At 42.8% G+C, this 22,099-nt stretch overlaps 1 protein-coding gene across 4 annotated transcripts in view; it reads left to right on the top strand.

Moving 5' to 3' along the window:
• Positions 1-22,099, top strand: part of BORA (BORA aurora kinase A activator) — a 273,505-nt gene that overhangs the window by 7,787 nt on the left and 243,619 nt on the right. For all 4 annotated transcript variants that reach the window (XM_029603007.1, XM_029603005.1, XM_029603004.1 and 1 more), the window contains exon 2: positions 18,685-18,902. In XM_029603007.1, coding sequence (XP_029458867.1) covers positions 18,685-18,902 — 218 coding nt within the window. The remainder of the gene's footprint in view (positions 1-18,684; positions 18,903-22,099) is intronic.

Raw genomic sequence — 22,099 nt, 5'->3', positions numbered from 1 at the left:
TATCGAGAAGGGCGAGTAGATATGATTGGCCGTGGTCCATGCCTTTGAGAATGGTGTCCGTTAATGCGAGTAGGAGTTTTTCGGTGCTGCGGTCTTTACGAAAACCATATTGGGTGGGGTGTAGGATATTGTTTTCTTCTAGGAAATCGGAGAGTTGCGTGTTAACCACTTTCTCCATGATTTTAGATATGAAGGGCAGATTAGAGATGGGTCTGTAATTTGCAGGGTCATTGTGGTCAAGGGTAGGTTTCTTTAGTAGTGGCTTCACGATGGCGAGTTTAAGTGGGTCGGGGACTTTCCCGGAAATGATGGAGCAGTTTATGATATCTGTTATAGGTTTTGCAATGGCAGAGGGAATGGAGAGTAGGATTTTTGATGGGATGGTGTCTGTGCTATGCGTGGATGGTCGCATCTTTTTTAGTATGGATTCCACTTCCACATATTGGGGAGTAGCAGCAATTTCACGTTGGATGTCTTCTTTCAAATCTTCCACAGTGTGAGGCTTGTTCTGATAGACTTTTCCTTTGAGCATAACCCAGATGAAGAAGTCTTGTGTCAGGTCCAGCGACTGTGGTGGCCAAAGCCCCTTTGAAATTACCCTGTTGCCGAAAAAGGTCTCAATTTCTGCTATTCTCTTTGCCGATTTATGACACGTTGCTCCACCTCGCAAACAGAGGTTAAACATCAAGACGGCTGTCTGGTGCCTACCTTGTCGCTCTGACGCGGGGGCATTCCGGCTTGTTCGAAGCTACATATACTGAGGAGCACTTTGTTTTGTTGAGATTGCTTTGTCCTAGTGAGAATTATAGAATATTCCGGGCCTCTTTCAAGTGACTCTCCTTGTATTTGGTCATGATTTTCTATACTCAGGTTTCACCAACTGTTCAGGTCAGACTTGAACTAGTTAGCAAAACCCTCAGAATGTAATTTTTACAGCTTTGTGGTTTCATGTTTACCTTAGTTTTCAAAGAAACATGTCTTGTATGACATGATGGCGATAGTCTTCTAGTGAAGACTAGAAAGGATATATACAGTGTATGCTAATTGTCTCTTATTGAACAGAAGTACACTAAGTCCCTTGAATTATTCTAACTAGGGGAATTACATAGCCAGTAGCCTCAGACTGGACAGATATAGGGAGTTTAGGATAGTCTGAAGATTGGGGAGTCATAGTTTTGCTGTCCACTCTATTAGAAAGGGGATAGAGAGGACTCTATTTTGCTGTGGTTTATTTTAGTTTGTGAATTTTATTGTACTTGATGTTTGTGTTTGTAAGCCACCTTGGATTCTTTTTGGCATAAGATAACACAAATGTGAAATTTAAATGAAAAAAAAACAAAAATGAATTATACTTCTGAGTTGGCTACTTCTTGGGTACATTGGTTGCCATAGGATTTCAGACCTGCATTTTGCCAGGATTCTCTTGGGTTAGGGTAGCTATAGCACCAGTTCTTTGGAAGTGTTTTGATTCCTTGAGGTTTTTATTTATTTATTTAACAGTTTTTTATACCGACCTTCATAGTAAATTACCATATCGGATCGGTTTACAGTTTAACAAAGGGAAAACAACAAGAGTAACAAATTCACGTAAATGAAAGATAACAATAAGTAGGAATAAGTCAAAAATTACAATCAACAAGGGGAGAGAACTTGGAAGCTTGCAACAAGCTGGAAGGAAGATAGGCCGGTAAAAGAAATTTTACCATAGAAAGTACAAGTTAAAAACTTAAAGACTGTGTTTTAACCTTAATGTCTCAGTCCATTTATTCCTTCATTGAAAAATGGAGTGCCAGACCGAGTAGCAATGAAGGCCAACTATTGATTGTCTGGTTCAGGGAAGGCTTGTTGAAAGAGCCAGGTCTTAAGTCCTTTTCTGAAAGTTAAAAGGCATGGCTCCAGTCTGAGGTTTGATGGGATACTGTTCCAGATCGATGGGCCTGCTATTGAAAAGGCTCTGTCTTTGGTCGTAACGAGGCGTGAGGCTTTAGTGGGGGGAACATTCAGAGTGCCTTTGTACATGTCTCTAGTTGGTCTGATAGAAGAGTAGAGTTTGAGAGGTATTTCCAGGTCAAGTTGAAGTTGATGATGGATAGTTTTATGGATTAAGGTGATTGATTTGTATAGAATTCTGTAATTTACTGGTAACCAATGTAGATTCCTGAGAATTGGTGAGATGTGATCGTGGCGGCTGGTACTGGTTAACAATCTTGCTGCCGCATTTTGAATCATCTGCAGCGGTTTAGTAGAGGATTTGGGAAGTCCTAGTAGCAGGGCGCTGCAGTAGTCTATTTTGGCGAACAGTAACGCTTGGAGGACTGTCCTGAAGTCGTGGAAGAATAAGAGAGGTTTAAGTCGTTTTAGGACCTGTAATCTGTAAAAGCAATCTTTCGTTGTTGTATTGACCATTTTCCTGAGGTTTAGTCGGTTGTCTAGAATCACCCCAAGATCTCTCACCTGTTTACATGTGATGTGAGCGTTGAATGATGTTGGTTGATGGATATTATCATTTGAGGAGATGAGGAGAAGCTCTGTCTTAGAAGCGTTAAGGACCAAGTTTAAGCTATTGAGTAGATTGGTGATGGAAAGTAGGCAATTATTCCAATGGGTGAGCGCTTTTGCTATTGAATCTGTTATGGGGATTAGAATCTGTACGTCGTCTGCGTACAGATAATGAATTAGATTGAGATCTGTTAACATTTGGCAGAGGGGGAGGAGGTATATGTTGAAGAGGGTTGGGGATAAAGAGGATCCTTGTGGTACACCAAGATTAGATTTTGTTAGGGGAGACTCTTTATTATTGATTTTGACTTTGTAAGTCCTATTACTGAGGAAGGACTTGAACCAGTTGTACGCAGATCCCGAGATGCCGATATCTGCTAGGCGATCCAACAGGATGGTGTGATTGACGGTGTCGAAAGCCGCCGAAATGTCTAACAAGACTAGTAAAAAGGAATGTCCTTTATCTAACCCCATAATAATATGGTCTGTTAGTGAGATGAGGAGGGTTTCTGTGTTGTGTGATTTCCGGAAACCATATTGCGAAGGGTGTAGGATCTTGTGGTCTTCCAGGTAGTCAGAAAGCTGTGTGTTTACCAATTTCTCCGTTAATTTAGCGACAAAAGGGAGGTTAGAGATGGGTCTGAAATTTGCTGGAACATTAGGGTCTAAATTGTGTTTCTTGAGGAGGGGCTTGAGTGAAGCGGTTTTTAGGATGTCTGGGTAGCTTCCTTGGGATAGGAGGCTGTTTATTATGCAGGTCAGAGGTCCTGAGATCAAGTTAGGGATTAGAAGCAGGAGTCTCGATGGGATGTTGTCAGCTGGATGGCTAGCAGGTTTCAGTTTTTTTAGAAGGGATTCAATCTCTTTGGTGGAGATTGATTCGAATCAGTCAAATTTGGGTCTATTTAGAGAATTGGAATTCTCACCTGACTTGAGGGGGGTTGTATTTGTAGGAAGGAGGGCAAGGGTATTTAAGATCTTCTGTTGGAAGTAAGAAGCGAGTTCTATAGCTTTTGAGAGAGCTTGTTCATCTGGAATAGGTGGTGAGGTTGATTTAGTGATTTGTGATACGTAGGCGAATAAGGCCTGGGCATCGTATTGAAAATGGTGTATTTTGTTTGCGTAGTATTCCTTCTTTTTCTGTAGAATAGCGATCCTGTATTGATTTAAGAGTCCCTTGTATGATGAGAGGGTTGTTTTATTTGGGGTTTTGCACCATCTATTTTCTTTCTGGCGTAAATCCTGTTTCATTCGTTTCAATTCCGAGCAGAACCAAGGTTGGTTTCCCTTTTTTATTGGGTTGAGTGATTTGGAGATTATTGGACACCATTTGTTTGCGACTGTTTCCGTAATCTTTTGCCAAGAGGATAGTGCTGAGTCCGGATTAGCTAGGTCTAGGTTGGAGAGTTCTTTGGATAGCTGGTCGCCGAGTATGTCAGAAGGACATGTTTTCCTGAATTGAATGGTAGAAGTGTATGGAGAGGTGTGTATCTGAGTGTGGAAAAGGAAGATTCTATTAGGAAATGATCTGACCAAGGGATTGGTGTACAGGACGGTTCTATTGTGCGAGTGAAATTAGAATTGATGAATATTTGATCCAGGGTGTGACCAGCTTTATGTGTGGGGCTGTTGATGGTCTGAGTGAATCCCATCACGCCGAGGGTGGTGAGGAGAGCTTCACAGTTGGTAGAGCGAGGTATTGCATTTGTGTGAAGGTTGAAGTCCCCCATAATTATTGTTGGGATGTCTGCATTAATATGTTTCACGATGGATTCTATGAGGGGTGATGGGTCCGTTTCTAGAACTCCCGGGGGAGCGTAGACTAACAGAATTTGTAGTTGTTTAGATTTGACTAGACCCAATTCTAATTTGGATTCTGTCTTGATAGTATGCGCAGTCAATCTGAGTTCTTTCTTCGTGGCTAGAAGAAGTCCGCCTCCTCTTTTTTTGAGTCTATGGAAGGTGAAGATGTCGTATGTCTGAATTGGTAGTTGATTGGTTAAGGCAATGTCCGAGTTGTTTTAACCAGGTTTCTGTGATGGCACAGATGTCTGGGTTGCTATCCAAGAGGTAATCATTGAGGATATGTGTCTTCTTCGTTAAGGATTGCGCATTGATGAGAGTTACTGAGAGTAGCGTGAGGCCTAGTAGTTGGTTCAATGGTGATGTCGTAATAGGGATGATTCTTTTTTGTAAGCTGTTGGTGATGTTAGTTAAGGGGGTTCGCCTTTGGTTGTGGATGATAGGGATATTAAAAGTGAGCATGGTGAGAGTGGTTCTGGTAGGTTTGTTTTGAGATACGGATTGATTGGGTCCGGGTTTGGAGGCCCAAAGGATTGAGTCTGTAGAAATTCAAGAGGTGTCTGAGGGTGGGTGAGATAGAGGTGTCTGTCTGTAAGGGTAGATGTTTGGATGAAAATGCTGAAGGTGTTTGTAAGTTAGTGGGTTTGGCTGGTAGAGTGCTCTGTCCTCTGTAAGCTTGAGTGGTTGCCTGACTGGTTGCTGGGATGATTCTGGTCACAAGCAGTTACATCGAGGACTATTATATTCCGGCCTCCGATGATTAGGTTGATAGATAACATGCTAGAATGGTAGTTGGGTAGCTTCGGTTCCTTTGCTCTATTAAAGGCCTCCTATTGGGAGGAATGGGTCTCGGGCTGGTCCCTCTAATAGGGAGTGCACTAAGGAGCGCACAAAGGAGCAGGCTCCTTTGTCGAGCTCCTTAGGCGCGCGACGCCTGGGTGTCTCTCAATTTAAATTAGGAGGCCAAATCAGGGCTGTCCCCTGATTGGCTGAAGGTGGTCGGCGTGCCCCTCGGAGGCGGAAGGAGGTGAGGCGGATGTCGTCAGCGTCTCGGTTCGACGGAGGCCGGCAGGGGCTGCCTCGTGGTCGGGGTCGGAGGCGGCCATGGGTAAGTGAAAAATCAGGCCTTACCCCGGCGGGTCTCCGGCGCCGATCGCGCAGGCCCTGTGTTTAAAAGCTGTTGTAGGCTGGATTAATATGCTTAGCTATGTTTTTGTTTTTTTTTTTCCTTTAATTTATAAGCTGTTGTAATTGTAATCTGAAACTCTTTTGTGTTTTTATTTTGTGCAAATTAAATGCATTTGTGTTTTCAGATATTCTTTTGTTTGCTCCTTGGTGTTCTATAATCTTTAGTGAATCTGTTTGCATATAATCTTTTATTTTGACTTTTTTTTCTTGTAGTTTGGTCTATACCAATTCATTAATCCATTAGACATATATTTATTTCAGAGATTTTTTTTATGAATGGAGAATAACAAGGTATTGAATGAGTATCTCCCAAGTACACTAGATATTTCAGCATTAGGTGAGCCTGACAAGTGGTATCCTCTCCACATTGTTTCCTTCCTCAGCCGCTGTTAATGCAGGAGATGGAAATGGTAGAGTACATTAAGGAATCTAGTGAAAAGTTCTACCTTGCGTTGTTACAGTGAGATCCTAAGTGTGGATTATCTGATTTCCTGCATCAGATTTTTCAAGATTGTGGCAGATGTTTTCAAAATTTTGCAGCAATTTTGGCAAAGCTGCACGACTCTGTAGCATTTCATGCCTCTGACTATATGCAAAAAGTCAATTTTTTATTGAAAACATTCATACTGTTAAAAAAAATTTAAACTATATGTAAATTAAGAAATGTAAGTTCAAAAATCAACAATTTATCGGGTTAACATGCGTTACAAACCGTAACTGTGAAATATCACTTTTTGTTTTGAATTGAGTGCTGTCATCCTTCTTTGCTTTCTTGACTCCTGGTCATCTTTCCAAGTATATGAACTTCTGTATACTGAAAATGCCCTCAACATCAGCAACATGTCATAGTATTTATTACACAGAATGACATGCGCACATATATTGCATAATGGTAACAGATGCAGAAAGGGGTTGAATTAACACAAGTAGAAACTTGTTAGTAGAAGTGCCACTCATTAAGGCTTCTATGAATTGAAATTAATGCCCTTTCTGTCAGTTGTCCGAGACATTAGCAGTTGCAGAGTTCCTATACACATCCAGGTCTTTGTAAATGGTGTATGATTGGACACACATGCAGGTGGAAGAAACTTTGTATAAATATGACATTCTTCTAAAGGGATATAATTTCATCCAGAGATTATATTAAAATCATCTTTGGTTTGATAAGGATTTAAGTGGTCTTTGAGGGATCAAACATTGATATTTTTTTCCTTTCCATCTTCACCTTCCTGCCCTCTTTCTCTCTTCAGGACAGGAGGAAGGGCTTTAGAGGAAAAACAGAAAAAGGCATAAAGTAGTGATGACGAAAGGCCAGTCCTCGAGTACCACAAACAGATCAGGTTTTCAGGTTATCTACAATGAATATGTATGAAAAAGATTTACATTCCCTGCCTCCATTGTATGCAAACCTATCTTGTGCATATTCATTGCAGATATCCAGAAAACCTGACCTGTTCATGGCACTTGAGGACTGGAATTTGCCATCACTGGTCTAGGGACACTGGATCTGGTGCTGCCCTTGATATCTATGCATTTCTGAGACAGCTATTGCAAAATCCAGAAGGCCTTTCAGACAAACTTATTCTGGTTTCAGAAGTCCATGTTCACCCTTAACACTTGGCTAGAGGACACAACAGCTCTTAGACCAAGTGGCAGAGTTGAAGATTTTTTGTCACGTCTGATAGCTAAGGACAAAGAGGGCACTCTTAACATAAGTTACCATGCTGGGTCAGACTGAGGGTCCATCAAGCCCGGTATACTGTTTCCAGGATACAAGTACCTGGCAAATATCCAAACAGTAAATAAATCCCATGCTACTAATGCCAGGAATAAGCTTTGGCTATTCCCCGAGTCAATATGATTGATAGTTTATAGACTTCTCCTCCAGGAACGTGACTAAATCTTTTTTTAAACCTAGTTATGCAAACTGCCTTAATCATATCATCTGGCAATGAATTCCAGAACTTAATTGTTCATTGAGTGAAAAAACCTTTTCTGGTTTGTTTTAAATGTGCTACTTGTTAACTTCATGAGTGCCTTCTAGTATTATCTGAAAAAGTAAATAACCGATTTGCATCTACCTATTCTAGCCTCTCATGACTTTACAGACCTCTAAAATATATCTATTTATAAACCACCTTACTGACTTCAGTAAATCATCCAAGGTGATGTACAATAATCAAGTGATCAACAAAACATCCAACATATGAAATGCACATATTATAAAAACACATAATAGCTCAGCCTGACCATCTTCAAAGACCCTTCTTTAGTTGCCACCTTTTAGTCATTAACAAAGTCTTTAATTTCTTCTGAAATTTTAACAGATCCTCTTCTCTCCTAAATACTGAAGGCAGCTCACGCCACATCTTGGATGACCACAGAAAATGCACTATTACAAAGCTTTAGTTAGTGGTAATTGCATGTGATATTGCTGGTGTGATCTTTGTAGCCTACTTAAGAACATAAGGCTTGCCATACTGGGTCAGACTAAGGGTCCATAAAGTCCAGTATCCTGTTTCCAACAGCGGCCAAGCCAGGTCACAAGTATCTGGCAGGATCCCAAGGGGTAGATAGATTCCAAGCTGCTTATCCCAAGAATAAGCTGTAGATTTCTGCAATGCTCCCTTAATTGTTAATGGAGTTTTCTTCCTGGAACTTGTCCAAACTGTTTTTTTAAACACAGCTATACTAATAGCTTTCACCACATCCTCTGGCAATGAATTTCAGAGCTTAATTTTGCATTGAGTAAAAAAAAAAATAGTCTCGTATTAGTTTTAAATATCATCCAGTAACTTCATTATATGTCCCCTGGTCTTTGTATTTTTCGAAAGAGTAAACAACTGATTAAATAAAGCTTACTTGTCTATAAAATAATGAGTGGAATGGAACATCTATCATTATCACGTAGATAAGCGGCTGAATTAGCCATGCTGTCTGGGTACGTCTTCCGTGCCAGTAGGTGGCGGAGCTCTCTAAGTCTAGCAAAGTCTTTCAGCTAGGTGCTCCCTCCTGTATCTTGTCAGGATTACCTCAGGCTTCTCAGTCAGTGTTTTTTTTTTTTATTTCCCCCATGCGACGGTTAGCCACGTGGAGCTCTTCTCTCCAGAGAAAATTTTTATTCTGTGAGGAAAAATGTTTACAGAAGTTTAAAGAACAAAACAGGATTAAAACTACCAGGGTCTGTTAGAATGCCTCTTCCAGGGTCCAAATTTTGCTCCTGTGGCAAAATGTTGGCCACAGATGGCCACATTTCCTGCTACTTATGCCTGGACTCCAGCATGATCAGAAAAATACTGCGGACGCGTGTCCCCATGAGCCCAGAGACAACGGGCTGCAAAGATTCAGGAGCTGCAATCCAGGCCTTTGGGCTCTTATGCCCCCTCAGAAGCCTCTGTTTGATCTTCTCCAGGCCCAAAAAGGAGCAGGAAGTCTCCTTCGTCAAGGATGGCCTCCTCTGTCAACCTCCCCCTAGGTCAGGACACTGGTTGCCAGCCAGAAATTTGTGCATGGCGTGGGGGAATGCGTTGGTGACATCGCAGCCATATGTTTCACAGACGCAGTCAACAAAATCGATGCACCAATGCAGGGATGGTGCTGCATCGAAGAGTCGCCCAGCCGACGCATAACAGACACATCAGCGCCGGGAAGGCACTACAACTATTCCGGTCGACGCACTAATGACTCGGACGCCTCGCGTCGACATGCCCGACGCAAAAACCACCTAAGAATCGCCACTCTGGCCACAAGAGATGCAGGGAGGCTTTGCCACCCTTAATAGCTGCATCTGGTCCAGACATCTAACCATTGCATTTCTGACATGTCTCCATCACCTGGGGCATTGTCATCTATTTCCCTTACATCCATTGGTGCTCACACCCCTGATAAATCACACTCTAGGCCATTCTACCACTGGTTCCAGAACCCCCACCTGAACCATCTACGTCTGGGTAGGCAAACCAGGCTATTTCTCAGATCACCAGTATACTGACTCAATTTTTGCAGTCAGTTGAAAAATCTAATCTACTACCTCAACTGCCTCCTCCCATACCACAGTCAGTTCCAGAGAAGCCAGCGATACCTCATCCAGCACCAAGAGACCTTCCAGCTTCGCCTGCATCTCCCATAGAGGAAATTTAAGATTCAGATTCATCCATGGGTTATTTGTTTGACCCAGCGGAGGTGTTTCCTGAGCCTTCTTCACCTCCCGAAGACCTTACATGCTTCCAATTTATAGAAGAGGTCAGTCAAGTACTTAACATAGAGACCAAGAGGATCCCTGATCCACGTCAAGAGATGTTAGGCATACTGAAGATTTTAGATGTGCCTACTGAACCAGTGGCCCTACCACAGCACTCAGTTTTGACAGCCTTGATGGAAAAGTCATGGGATACTCCTTTGTCGATTCCTCCAACATCTCATAAAATAGATTTGAAATACAGGATGAAAGATTCTCCTTTCCATACTACTGTTCAGCTCCCACATTATTCCATGGTAGTTGAGTTGGCAATGCAAAAGGCTCATAAGTCCCAAATCCATTCAAACACACCGCCGACTTTGCGAAAAAGTCATTTTCATCTGCAATGCTCAACGCCCGTATTCAAAACCACCAGTTTTACATCGCACAATATCCTTTTGATAATTTACAGGCACTAAAACCACATCTCCAACAAAGTTCTCAAGACTCTACTTTACCTCTTCAGTACCATAACCTAGAAGAAGGTTTGAGGCACTTACTAAGATCCATTTATGAGGGTTTTGACATCTCTTCTAAGACTTCAGCAAATGCCTTGGCAGCCAGATGTCTCGCATGGTTACGCTCCACTGCCATTAGAGACTGTTCATGGTAAATTTACCATGTCGTCCAGAAAATTTGTTTGGGGTTCAGTTTACAGGTACTGTAACAAAGCTCAAGGAGCAAAAACAGCGGTCCTCTTAACATCCCCTCAGCGTCCCTCTACATCACGACATCACTATTCAGCTTCTGCTTCATACAGAAGATCTACCTTTAAGCCTTACTTCTATTACAAACCTCAATCTTATCAACCATCGAAGCAACAGCCTTAGCAGCAGCACCATGCCAGCGTGCTAGGACCCCTTGCCAGCCACAACAGCAAGTGGACCCTCAACCTACAAAACCCCAGTCAGGTTTTTAGAAATCATAAGGTCACTGCCTGTGGGAGGAAGGTTGTCCAACTATCTTCCAGCCTGGAATCACATTACATCAGATCAATGGGTCTTATCAATAATACAACAGGGTTATTCCCTCTATTTCTCATCCCTCCCAACCCTTCCACACAGGGTTCCTCAGAAACCATTCACATCTCACAAGGAACATAACCTGCAGGAGCTCCAGATTCTTCTGCAAAACAAAAGCATTCAGAAATTACCTTACCCAGAATTCAATAGCGGGTTTTTATTCCCAATATTTCCTAATTCCAAAGAAATCAGGAGGTCTACACCCAATTTTGGACCTGTGTTCACTCAAGAAACACCTCCAAAGGGAGAAGTTCAAAATGATTTCTCTCAAATCCATTCTTCATTTCTTCAACCCAGGGATTGGATGTGCTCACTGGACTTGAAAGATGCATATGCTCACATACCAATGGACCCCAGTTCCTGGTGTTACCTTTGTTTCCAGGCGAACAACCACTTCCAATGCAAGGTTCTTCCATTCAGCCTTTCTTCTGCCCCCAGGTTCTTCAAATGCGAGGCAGTGGCACATCTTTGTCGTCAGGGGGTACAAATATTTCCCTAACTGGACAATTGGCTCCTAGTAGCATCCAATCCAACACTCCTAAGAAACAATTTTCTTCAAACAATTTCTTGCCTAGACAATCTAGGACTTCTGATCAATTACGAAAAGTCGAAACTACAGCCCACTCAAACCTTACAATTCATAGGAGCCTACATCGACACGATTCAAAACAAGGCTTTCCTACCTCACCCGAGAGTATTAGCTCTCTCCACACTGTCTACAACTCTACTTCACAGTACAACAGTAACAGCTCGCCAAGTCCTAACTGTTCTAGGACACATGGCAGTAGCCATTTATGTAGCTCCACATACGCGTCTACATATGTGCCGACTACAATGGGGTCTCAAGCACCAATGGACTAAATTTCTCCATCCATTGTCCACTCCCATTTCCTTGGCCAGCAGCATGGAAAAGGACCTACAATGGTGGCTGCTTCCATTGACACTATTCATGGGCTCACCCCTGCGACCCCTTCAACATCAAATAATACACACCACAGATGCATCCCCCCCCAAGGGATGGGGAGCTCATCTGAACGAATTAGAGATAGGGTCTATGGACCTTGTACGAACGTACACGGCACATAAACCTTCTGGAACTCAAGGCAGTAAACGCACTTCGAGCCTTCGAGGATTCCCTACGAGGGAAAATAGTAATGATTCACACAGACAAGTTACATTGTTCTACATAAACAAAGGAGGGTCCGGTTCGTAGAACCTCTGGAAAGAGGAGTTCAGATACTGGAGTGGGCTCGCCAAAGATCCATCTCACTTCAAGCAACTTATCTGCCCAGGATTCACAATTCCAGAGCAGACAAACTCAGCAGAACTTTTCATTTCCGCGAATGGGAACTAAATCCAGAGGGTAGCACAAGGCGTATTCTTCCTACAGCCGATCACTTTGCAACAGGAAACTGGAGAACCTTTTTGCTCGGATTACCCAAGCCCACTCAGACTCGCCCCAGAAGCCTTTCTCATCGATTGGTCGCACAACCTACTCTATGCATTCCCTCCAATACCACTCATCTCTCGCACAATCCAGAGATACATAGAGGACCAATTGGATCTGATCCTAATCACGCCAGCATGGCCGAGACAACCAGGCACAGCTACCTGCTATGCCTATCAATCTGCAGCTCAATTCCCCTAGGAGCCAGCTCACAGCTTCTTGTCCAGGTCAACGGAACACTACTACATCCTCTTCACTCTTCCCTACACCTCACGGCATGGAGATTGAAAGGCTTGCTTACCAGCGCTTAAACATTTCTCCTACTCTACAAGACATATTACTGTCCTCGAGAAAACTATCAGCCAGACTCAATTACCATACGGGCCGATACAGTACAGTGTGTTCGCGCTAGCTTTACCCCTTATTCAGTAAGGGGTAATAGCGTGCCGAAAACGTGGGTCCAACCCCCCCCCCCCCCCCCCCCCCCGAAACTAATGGCGGCCGCAACATGCAAATGTATGTTGATGGCCCTATTAGTTATGCCCGTGCGATTCAGAAAGTAAAATGTGCAGCCAAGCAGCATATTTTACTTTCAGAAATTAGCAGGCGTTAATTTCTCTCGGCAGCAGGAAAGTGCACAGAAAAGCAGTAAAAACTGCTTTTCTGTGCACCCTCTGACTTAATATTTATTTATAACTTTTTATATACCGAGACTGGATGGGCCGTTTGGTCTTCTTCTGCCGTCATTTCTATGTTTCTATGTTTCTATGTTTCAATTAACAAGATTAATTATCACTTCGGTTTACATTACAACCAGCAAAAAATAACAGAGACAACGTCTTGTTTTACAATGAACAGGGTAGAAGTAACCTGGATAAACATAAAATGGGTGAAACAAGTATAGAGAATTGGGTCTGTATAACTTGGACTATGAAGGCCTCAAGTTGGATAGAGTTGGATAATATCATGGCGATTATTAAGTCGGAGGTCCAGAAAGTTAAAGTTAAAAAAAAAAAAAAATTTGAAATTGGCTCGCGAGTTGAAAACCGGATGCTCAGTTTTGCCGGCGTCAAAGTTTTGTTTTTTGTTTGTATTTTCATTCTGCTTTTTAATTGATAGGGATAAGTTAGAATTTTTTAGCTCAGGTGAGTTTTTAGTTACAGGTACTTGGACTACTTTTCTTATTATTGGAACCTTACTGTCTGCCCTAATTCTAGTGCATCATTAGTATCCTTTGAAGATACCTCTCTCCAAACCATGTTCTGCTGAGCGACTGTCTGCTTTCCCCTTTGTTCTAGTTTAAAAGCTGCTCTATTTCCTTTTTAAAGGTTAGCGCAAGCAGTCTGGTTCCACCCTGGTTAAGGTGGAGCCCATCCCTTCAGAAAAGACTCCCTGTTCCCCAGTTCCTAACAAAACTGAATCCCTCTTCCTAGCACCATCGTCTCATCCACACATTGAGACTCCGGAGCTCTGCCTGCCTCTGGTGACCTGTGCGTGGAACAGGGAGCATTTCAGAGAATGCTACCCTGGAGGTTCTGGATTTAAGCTTTCTACCTAAGAGCCTAAATTTGGCTTCCAGAATCTCCCTACCACATTTTCCTATGTGGTTGGTGCCCATGTGTACCATGACAGCCGGCTCCTCCCCAGCACTGTCTAAAATCCTATCTAGGTGACACGTGAGGTCCGCCACCTTCGCACCAGGTAGGCATGTTACCAGGCGATCCTCATGCCCACCAGCCACTCAGCTATCTACATTCCTAATAATCGAATCACCAACTATGAAGGCCAGACCATAGTCTGTGGCTGGATTAGTGGCAGGGCGTAGTACCCAGCCAGCAGGTGTCAAGTCGGGGAAAACAATAGCAGCGTCAGCCATGCGATTATACGTAACCCGCTAATAATCAAGGTGGGTAACTTGGGGATGCCAGATCAACACATGACTAGTGTAAGAGGTGGAAACTCTGCTGCTAATCACCCTCCACGGTGGTCCAAAGGAGGGCCATCTGCCAACAGATGTACCATGCCTCCAACGAAGATGGGGGCACCCATACACATCAGATTCAAACCCAAGCGATTCTGGTGAGAGTGGTAATCATGGCCCACACGGGTGGATAGAGAACGATAACCTATACAGACGAAGGAAGAGGATAGACTCCACAGACGGCTGCCGAGAAACAGGACTCCTCTGGCAAAAGACAAGAGCCCAGACTTCAAACTCTCTGAATAACCATAGCCTGTCTAGGGATTCCACAGTAGATGGATGTGGTGACACCTTACTCTTGAGAATGGCAAGCTTTTGGTGACCAAGGTGTACTAAGGCGGTCCCCCGCCTGACAAGAGAACTTGCCACTGCATGACTAGCTTGCCATTCTCAAGAGTAAGGTGTCACCACATCCATCTATTGTGGAATCCCTACACAAGCTAGGAAGAGTGTAGAAGATTTCCTCCCCCATGCCGAGCAAGAAGGGCTACGGCATTGGACAAGGGCACATCAGCGCCATCGCAGCCTATCATCTCCTCAGGATGACTCCCTGGTGTCATACCTAGCATTGAACTCCAGATTACCTAAGGATCCTCTGTCTATGCCAGCATTCAAGGAGAGTGGTCCCGTGAAACTCTAGCCTGAACCTGACTCAACCCAGGTTTCTGCTATATGTACTGTCAGACAGCTGGCACCAGGGATATCACGCCAGGGGGAAGTCCGCCCGAGTCTCCCTCAGTTCAGGAAAGAGGGTCTGTGAACGACTGGCACTTATCCACTGCTTCATCATACCTTGGATCTTGCTGTGACAGGGTAGTGCTATGAAAAAGTCCTCACTCTTCCTTGGGTTATCTCTGCTCTCCATCTTACTTGGGCGATAACTGTGCCAACAGTTTCCTGGAGCCACTTAAGGCAGACAAGAAGGTGACATCACACATTAGATCCCAAATCTGCCCAACCTATTGTGACTTCTGCATACACTTGGAGTCTAGCATGCCCAAATGGGATGCGCTAGTCTTGGACATTCATGAGCTGCCATGTGACCGTTGTATGCCTTCCACATTCTACCCACGGAAGCCAACAGCGGTGTAAAGTATCGACCCATCCTCTGTCAAGGACAAGTCAGAGACTGTCCTCGATCATGGGTCAGGTTCATCGTGTCATTGGAAACTGGAAGAGGCGGTACACCGTCTCCAGGGGGGCGCAGACGCTCCAACCTTCCAGCTTGGGACTCCCCAATGTGGCTTATTCAGCCTGCTTATCTGTGTAAAAGAGCAAATTTGCTTACTGTAAATGGTAGTTTCAATGGATAGCAGGATGAATTAGCCATGTAATTCCTGCCCGCCTCCCTGGACAGTCTCCTGTCGGACTCCGTCCAGAGCTTGCATAACAGACTGAGGCAGTATGGGAGATACTCCCACACGGGCAAATAGAGCATAGCTTTGAGAAAGCTCTGCCACCTAGAGGACGTTCCCCCAAAGTCATGGCTAATTCATCCTTTTATTTACGGAAAACAGTTTTATAGTAAACAAACTTGCTCTTTAGAACTATACACTAATTCTTCTATCTTCTTAAAATTCTGGCATTGGCATACAGACATATCAGTCTGGTGTTTATTTATTGGTATTAACCTGCTTATCATTTGACAGGAATAATTTTGGAATCTTTAACTCAGGTTGTTCTTGCCTTATATGTACATGGACTACTTTTGCTTTTACTAGAACCTCTGATGGGACACCCTAACTCTCTAGTTTCATTAATATCTTTCGAACATACCTCCCTCTGAATCCCTTGTTTAAAAACTGCTCTTATCTTCTGTTTAAAGGCTGGCACCAGCAGCCTGGTTAAGTTAGAGCCTGTTCTTTCAGAAAAGAGTCCCTCGTCCCCAAAAGGTTGCCCAGTTCCTTACAAAACTGAATCCCTCTTCCCTGCACAATCGTCTCATCCATGCATTCAGATTCCAGATCTGGTCAACCTCTGGGAACAGAAAGCATTTCAGAGAATGGAATTCTGTAGATTTTGGATTTCAACTTTTTCCCTAAAAGCCTAAATTTGGCTTTCAAAACCTTTGTCCCACACCATGTCAGTGCTGCCATGCACCACGAGAGCCAGCTCCTCCCCAGCACTGTCTCTAAAATCCTATCTAGGTGATTCATGAGGTCTGCCACTTTTTGCATTATGCAAGAATGTTAAGTGATCCTCAGGTTCACCAGTGACCAGTTGTCTCCATTCTTAATGATCGAATCACCAACTGATGGCTGTCCTAATCTTTCCTTCCTGAGCAGTATCCTTTGTGAGGGTAATACATCATATGGAGAGAAGGTCTTTGGTACAGGATAATGTCCTGCTACACAAGGGTGGTAATCTCCAACGAGGTGACTTTCCTCCTCCAAAGAAGCAGTAAGGCTGCCAGATTTGAGTTTGGCTTTGTTACTATGTCCCTGAAAGTCTCCTCTATATACCTCTGTCTACCCCAGCTTTCCAGGTCTAGCACTTCCAGAGATCACACTTGCACTCTTGAGAGCCAGGAGCTCTTTGCACTGGGTGCAAACATACAACCTCTCATCATTGTGGGTTTTTTAAAATTTATTTTTAACCATACACATTACACTGGAAGGCCCCCATCTTGCTGCTGAACTGCTGCCTTTATCTTAATATTGAGTTCTTAAGTTTAGGTTGTTAAGGAAACTGGAATGAGGAAATTATTCCTTTAAATTTGTGGTGTACTCGCTGTTAATCTAGTAAGAACATAAGAAAATGCCATACTGGGTCAGACCAAGGGTCCATCCAGCCAGCATCCTGTTCCCAACCGTGGCCAATCCAGGCTACAAGTACCCAAAAACTAAGTATATCCCATACTAGTAATAGTGGCTATTTTCTAAGTCAACTTGATTAATAGCAGGTAATGGACTTCTACAAAAACTTATCCACACCTTTTTTTAAACCCAGATACACTACCTGCACTAACCACATCTTCTGGCAACAAATTCCAGAGTTTAATTGTGCATTGAGTGAAAAGAACTTTCTCCAATTTAGTTTTAAATGTGCTACATGCTAACTTCATGGAGTGCCCCTTAGTCCTTCTATTATCCAAAAGAATAAATAACTAATTCACATTTACCTATTCTAGTCCTCTCATGATTTTAAAGACCTCTATCATATCCCCACTTAGCCATCTCTTCTCCAAGCTGAACAGCCTTAACTTCTTTAGTCTTTCCTCATAGGGGAGCTGTTCAACCCCCTTTTTCATTTTGGGAACCCTCTTCTGTACAGTCTCCATCGCAACTATATCTTTTTTGAGATGTGGTGACCAGAACTGTACACCATATTCAAGGTGTGGTCATACATGGAGCAATACAGAGGCATTGATATCTGTTTTATTCTCCATTCCCTTCCTAAATTCCTAATATTCTGTTTGCTTTTTTGACTGCCACAGCACACTGAGCCGACAATTTTAAAGTATTATCCACTTTGACGCCTGGTTCTCTTTCCTGGGCAGTAGCTCCTAATATGGAACCTAACATCGTGTAACTAAAGCATGAGTTATTTTTCCCCCTAAGTGCATCACCTTGCACTTATCCACATTAAATTTCATCTGCTATTTGGATGCCCAGTTTTCCAGTCTTTAAGGTCCTCCTGCAAGTTATCACAATCTCCTTGTGATTTAACTACTCTGAACAATTTTGTATCATCTGCAGATTTGATTGCCTCACTCGTCTTATTCCTTTCCAGATCATTTTAAATATTTTGAAAAGCATGGGTCCTAGTACAGATCCTTGAGGCACTCCACTGTATATCCTTTTCCACTGAGAAATTTGTCTATTGAATCCTACTCTTTCCTGTGTGTTAGCCAGTTTGTAATCTGCGAAAGGACATCGCCACCTATCCCATGACTTTTTACTTTTCTTAGAAGCCTCTCATGAAGAAGTTTTTGTCAAATGCCTTTTGAAAATCCAAATACACACCTACTGGTTCACCTTTTATCTACATGTTTATTAACTCCTTCAAAAAAGTGAAGCAGATTTACGAGGCAAGATTTGCCTTGGGTAAAGCTGTGCTGACTTTGTGCCACTAAACCCTGTCTTTCTATATGTTCTATGATTTTGATCTTTAGAACACTTCCCACTATTTTTTTTTTTTTTCCCCTGGCACTGAAGTCAGGCTAACTTGTCTGCAGTTTCCTGGATCACCCCTGGAGCCTTTTTAAATATTGGTTACACTGGCTACACTCCAGTCTTAAACTCTTCTAATGTGTGTATTGGGTTGGGTTTGTTTTTTCTTTTGTGTTTTTTTGGTTTTTTTTACCCACAAAACAGACCTTACTGGGTAAGGAATCCAAAAGACAAAAATGTGAGATGTAGGAGTAATATCAAGAAACCAGCAAGTTGGTTTTTTTTCATTCATTGCTAATAGTGGGAGTTGCCTTTCTGTGGGTTCATAAATACTCAAAAGCAATACAAACAAAAATGTGGGTGTTTTTTTTTTTTTTTTTTTGTTCCTTTCCTAGGTTCCTGCATGTGCACGTTAAAGGATCTGTTGGAGAGTGAATGCAGAAAGAACAGCTCTGCTATGGCTGAGGTTAAAGAAGCACGACTACAGATAACACCCGAGACTCCTGGGCGAGCTACTGTCCTCAATCCATTTGACAGTCCAAGTGATTACTGTAATCTGCAAGACCCAATCTTTTCCAGTCCTACTGTTTTTAAATCATCAAAGTCCTCCTTGGTAAGATTTTAGAAACATTGGAATACAGGGCCTATAGTCTCTTCTGTTATTTCTGTTTCTATCTAATCTTCCCATTTTGTTAGTGTTTCTTTTTATAGGTGTAGTGTACTCCTGTAACTTTCTAAATGTGTGTGGATTTTTTTTTTTTTTGTTTTTCAGTGATAAAACCTTAAGCATGCTATGCAATGGGGGATTTTATAGATGCAGCTATGCTTAAGCTGTAGTCGACAAACGTTTTTAGTTGTAATATGCAGTTGGGGAAAAAAAATAAAAACTTGTGGGAAAAAACAGACAGCTCTGAGCTTTTTTATTTTATCAAAGTACTACATCAGTAAGAGGGATATTGATATGTACAATCTTTTAAACACTTGTTCCACACATAGTGTCCCAAGCCCCTTTCTGCTAAACTAGAGCTCCTGTTCAAACTGTAGCATAGGGGCCCTGTGTGTGGTTTATAGGTTGGGTTTTTTTTTTCTTCTGCATATTGATTTCATCTTGAAACAGACTACTTGTTTTGTGTTCTTATTTTCTGCCAATCTAGCTGTCTTGTACTCCACAGGTTACATAGCTGAAAACACAAAATAATACACCAAATCAACAAAATATAAAAACTAATGCAAAAGAAAAAAAAGTAACCTCAAGCTGAACCTTCACATCTAGGGACCTTAGTTTTTTAGTTTTTATTTTATTTGTCTTGAATTTCAAGGCTATAACAAATTTTGTAGAAAAATTACTCTTCCACTGATTCTTCTCCTGTTTGCTCAAGTCATTTTTCCAATTTTTTTTTTTTGTTATAACATTGAAATTCCCAGGAGACGTAAAAACTGAAAATGAAGATCCCAACTCGCATCCTTGCATCTAAAGAGAAGTACATAAGATTTGTCATACTGGGTCGGACCAAAGTATATTCTCTTTCCAACAGTGATCACTACAGTCACAAGTACGTTGCAGAATCCCAAAGGGCAGATTCCATGTTGATTATCCTAGGGATAAGAAGTGGATTTCTGCAACTCCATTTTGAATAATGGTTTATGAACTTTTCCTTCAGGAATATGTCCAAACTTTTTTTTTTTTTTTTTTTTTTTTTTTTAATGCAGCTACACTAATGGCTTTCAGCACATTCTCTGGCAACGAATTGGATAAAATCTTCTGTTCTTATCAAATTCTTAATTGAATAGTTCAAGTTTTTTGCTGCCATGTCATCCAGGAGCTCACTTTAAGCATCCACCACCTTTTCTATGAAGAAATTTCTCAATTGACAAGTGGGCATGAATTAGCCATAACATGTAGGTAATATTATGTGAATGTGCTGACATGGTCCCAACTCTGAGCTCAGTAAAGACTTTGCTGAGCATACATGAGAATTCTCACTGCCTCATCAGTCTGTCGTGGTGGATTTTTTTTTTTTTTATTTATAGCTTGTATACAGATATCTCAGTCTTTGAAATTGTTGGTTTGTGCCCTTGGTGCACTTTTGCTGCCTTGTTGCTTGTTCTGTGTTTTTTAACGAAGCGGTAAAGGCTTTCGCCTGGGCATGCTCTCAGCCAGGGAGGGCTGAGCTCAGGTTTAAAATTTTTTTTTATTTCTTCCTTACCGCATTATTTTCTCACGTTGTGAGTGATCTGTCTTTCCCTTCTTCCCTCTTACAGGGAGTTTAGTGAGGTGTGGAGACTTGCAGGTTGATCAGCCTTTTGGCTAGGCCCTGCTCCCAGGCTTGGGTTTATTGAGCCGAGTAGTAGGCTGTGGCTGACGTTGCGCGTATTGAGCACCAGCTTGAGTATGTACTTAAATGCGTGCTGGGCACTTACTTGAGCGCATATCTTATTTGGGCACTTAAGAAAATCGAGGCAGTATGGGGCCGGTGGCAAAGAAGTCTAAGCGCTTAGTATCTGTGCTGTTTGGTATATAAGGGCAATACAGCCAGGAATTTCTGCGAGTCTGTCAGCACTGCCTGGATGCTCAAGGTGATTTGCCTCCTGATTTTTGCTGACTTTAGTCCATCCCCTTGGACAGGGGGGATTGGAGCTGAAGGAGAGACAAGGATGTCCCCTTCTTCAGTTGACCCTATGACTGTTGCCTTCAGGGGATGTTCAGTCAGAGGATGTCAGATTGGGGCCTCGAGCCTGGTATGGACTCATCCTCCTTTTCTGGGGGGAACTTTTCTTTCTGAAGGGGCACCTAGCTGAGATGGTGATACCTTCAAAATCAGTGTCACATACTTGGGATTCCCAGTTGTCTGCTACCATGTGCAAGTGCCATGGTGCCGTGGTCCCTGAGAATGTTCAGGAGGGTTTGGCAGGTCAGTCCCCACAAGGGGGTTAGGCACCTCTGCCAGCAGATAGAGACAGAGCAAAAGCTGATGTCATAGCTATATAGTCCCACCTTATCAGCCCTCCAGTTTTCTCCATCTCCAGCAGTTGGTGAACATGCATTTCCATATGGGGACTGCCTGTGAGTAAAAAAAAAAAAAAAAAAGCAAAGTACAAAAGGAGATTCACAAAGATGAGATGTCTATATAGCACCACTTGCTTTGATATATTTCAGTCCAGTATCCTTGGCTGACTTGGACTTAAAATTCTATTAGCGGTTGTAGGCTGAGAGACTTGGCAATGAAGGCTCACTCTCTTCCCCCCATAGGTGGGCTTTGGAGCCACATAGCACTCTTCTTCGTCTTTTTCATAGAGATAAGTTCCTGAGCTTGATCTCTAAGACTTTGAAGACCCTCGGAGTGGTTGGAATGGACTCCTCGGAGGTACCAAAGGAGGACCCCATTTTGGTCACCATACACAAGGCCTCATGTTTCTTTCCCCTCCTGGATGCGATTCAAGAGTTGATTAATCTGGAATGTAGTTTGCCAAAGGCGTCCTTTTAAAGGAGGGCACTCATTGTTGAGTTTATACCCCTTGGATCCACAGACCATTAGAGATCGAGGCTTCGGTCAGGGCGCAACTTCATCGCCACCATCGCATGGTGCATCCTCGACGCAGATGCATGACGCACCCTCTTCGGTGAAGTCTGCGCACGGAGCACCCGCTATGTCGATGCAGGCACATGGCGCACCACCTTCAGTGCCACAGAAGAGCAGCTCCAAGGCAACGCCTGCTAGAGACCTCAAGACCGTTGTAGGAGTAATGAAGAGCTTTCATCGCAGGCAGGAGGAGGGAAGGCAAAGAGGGCAAAGAGGGTTTGACCTCCCG

This window comes from Rhinatrema bivittatum, chromosome 5 (assembly GCF_901001135.1).
Source record: "Rhinatrema bivittatum chromosome 5, aRhiBiv1.1, whole genome shotgun sequence".
Taxonomy (NCBI): domain Eukaryota; kingdom Metazoa; phylum Chordata; class Amphibia; order Gymnophiona; family Rhinatrematidae; genus Rhinatrema; species Rhinatrema bivittatum.
The sequence above is the reverse complement of the archived record's forward strand: the minus strand, read 5'-3'. Positions and strand labels throughout refer to the sequence as shown.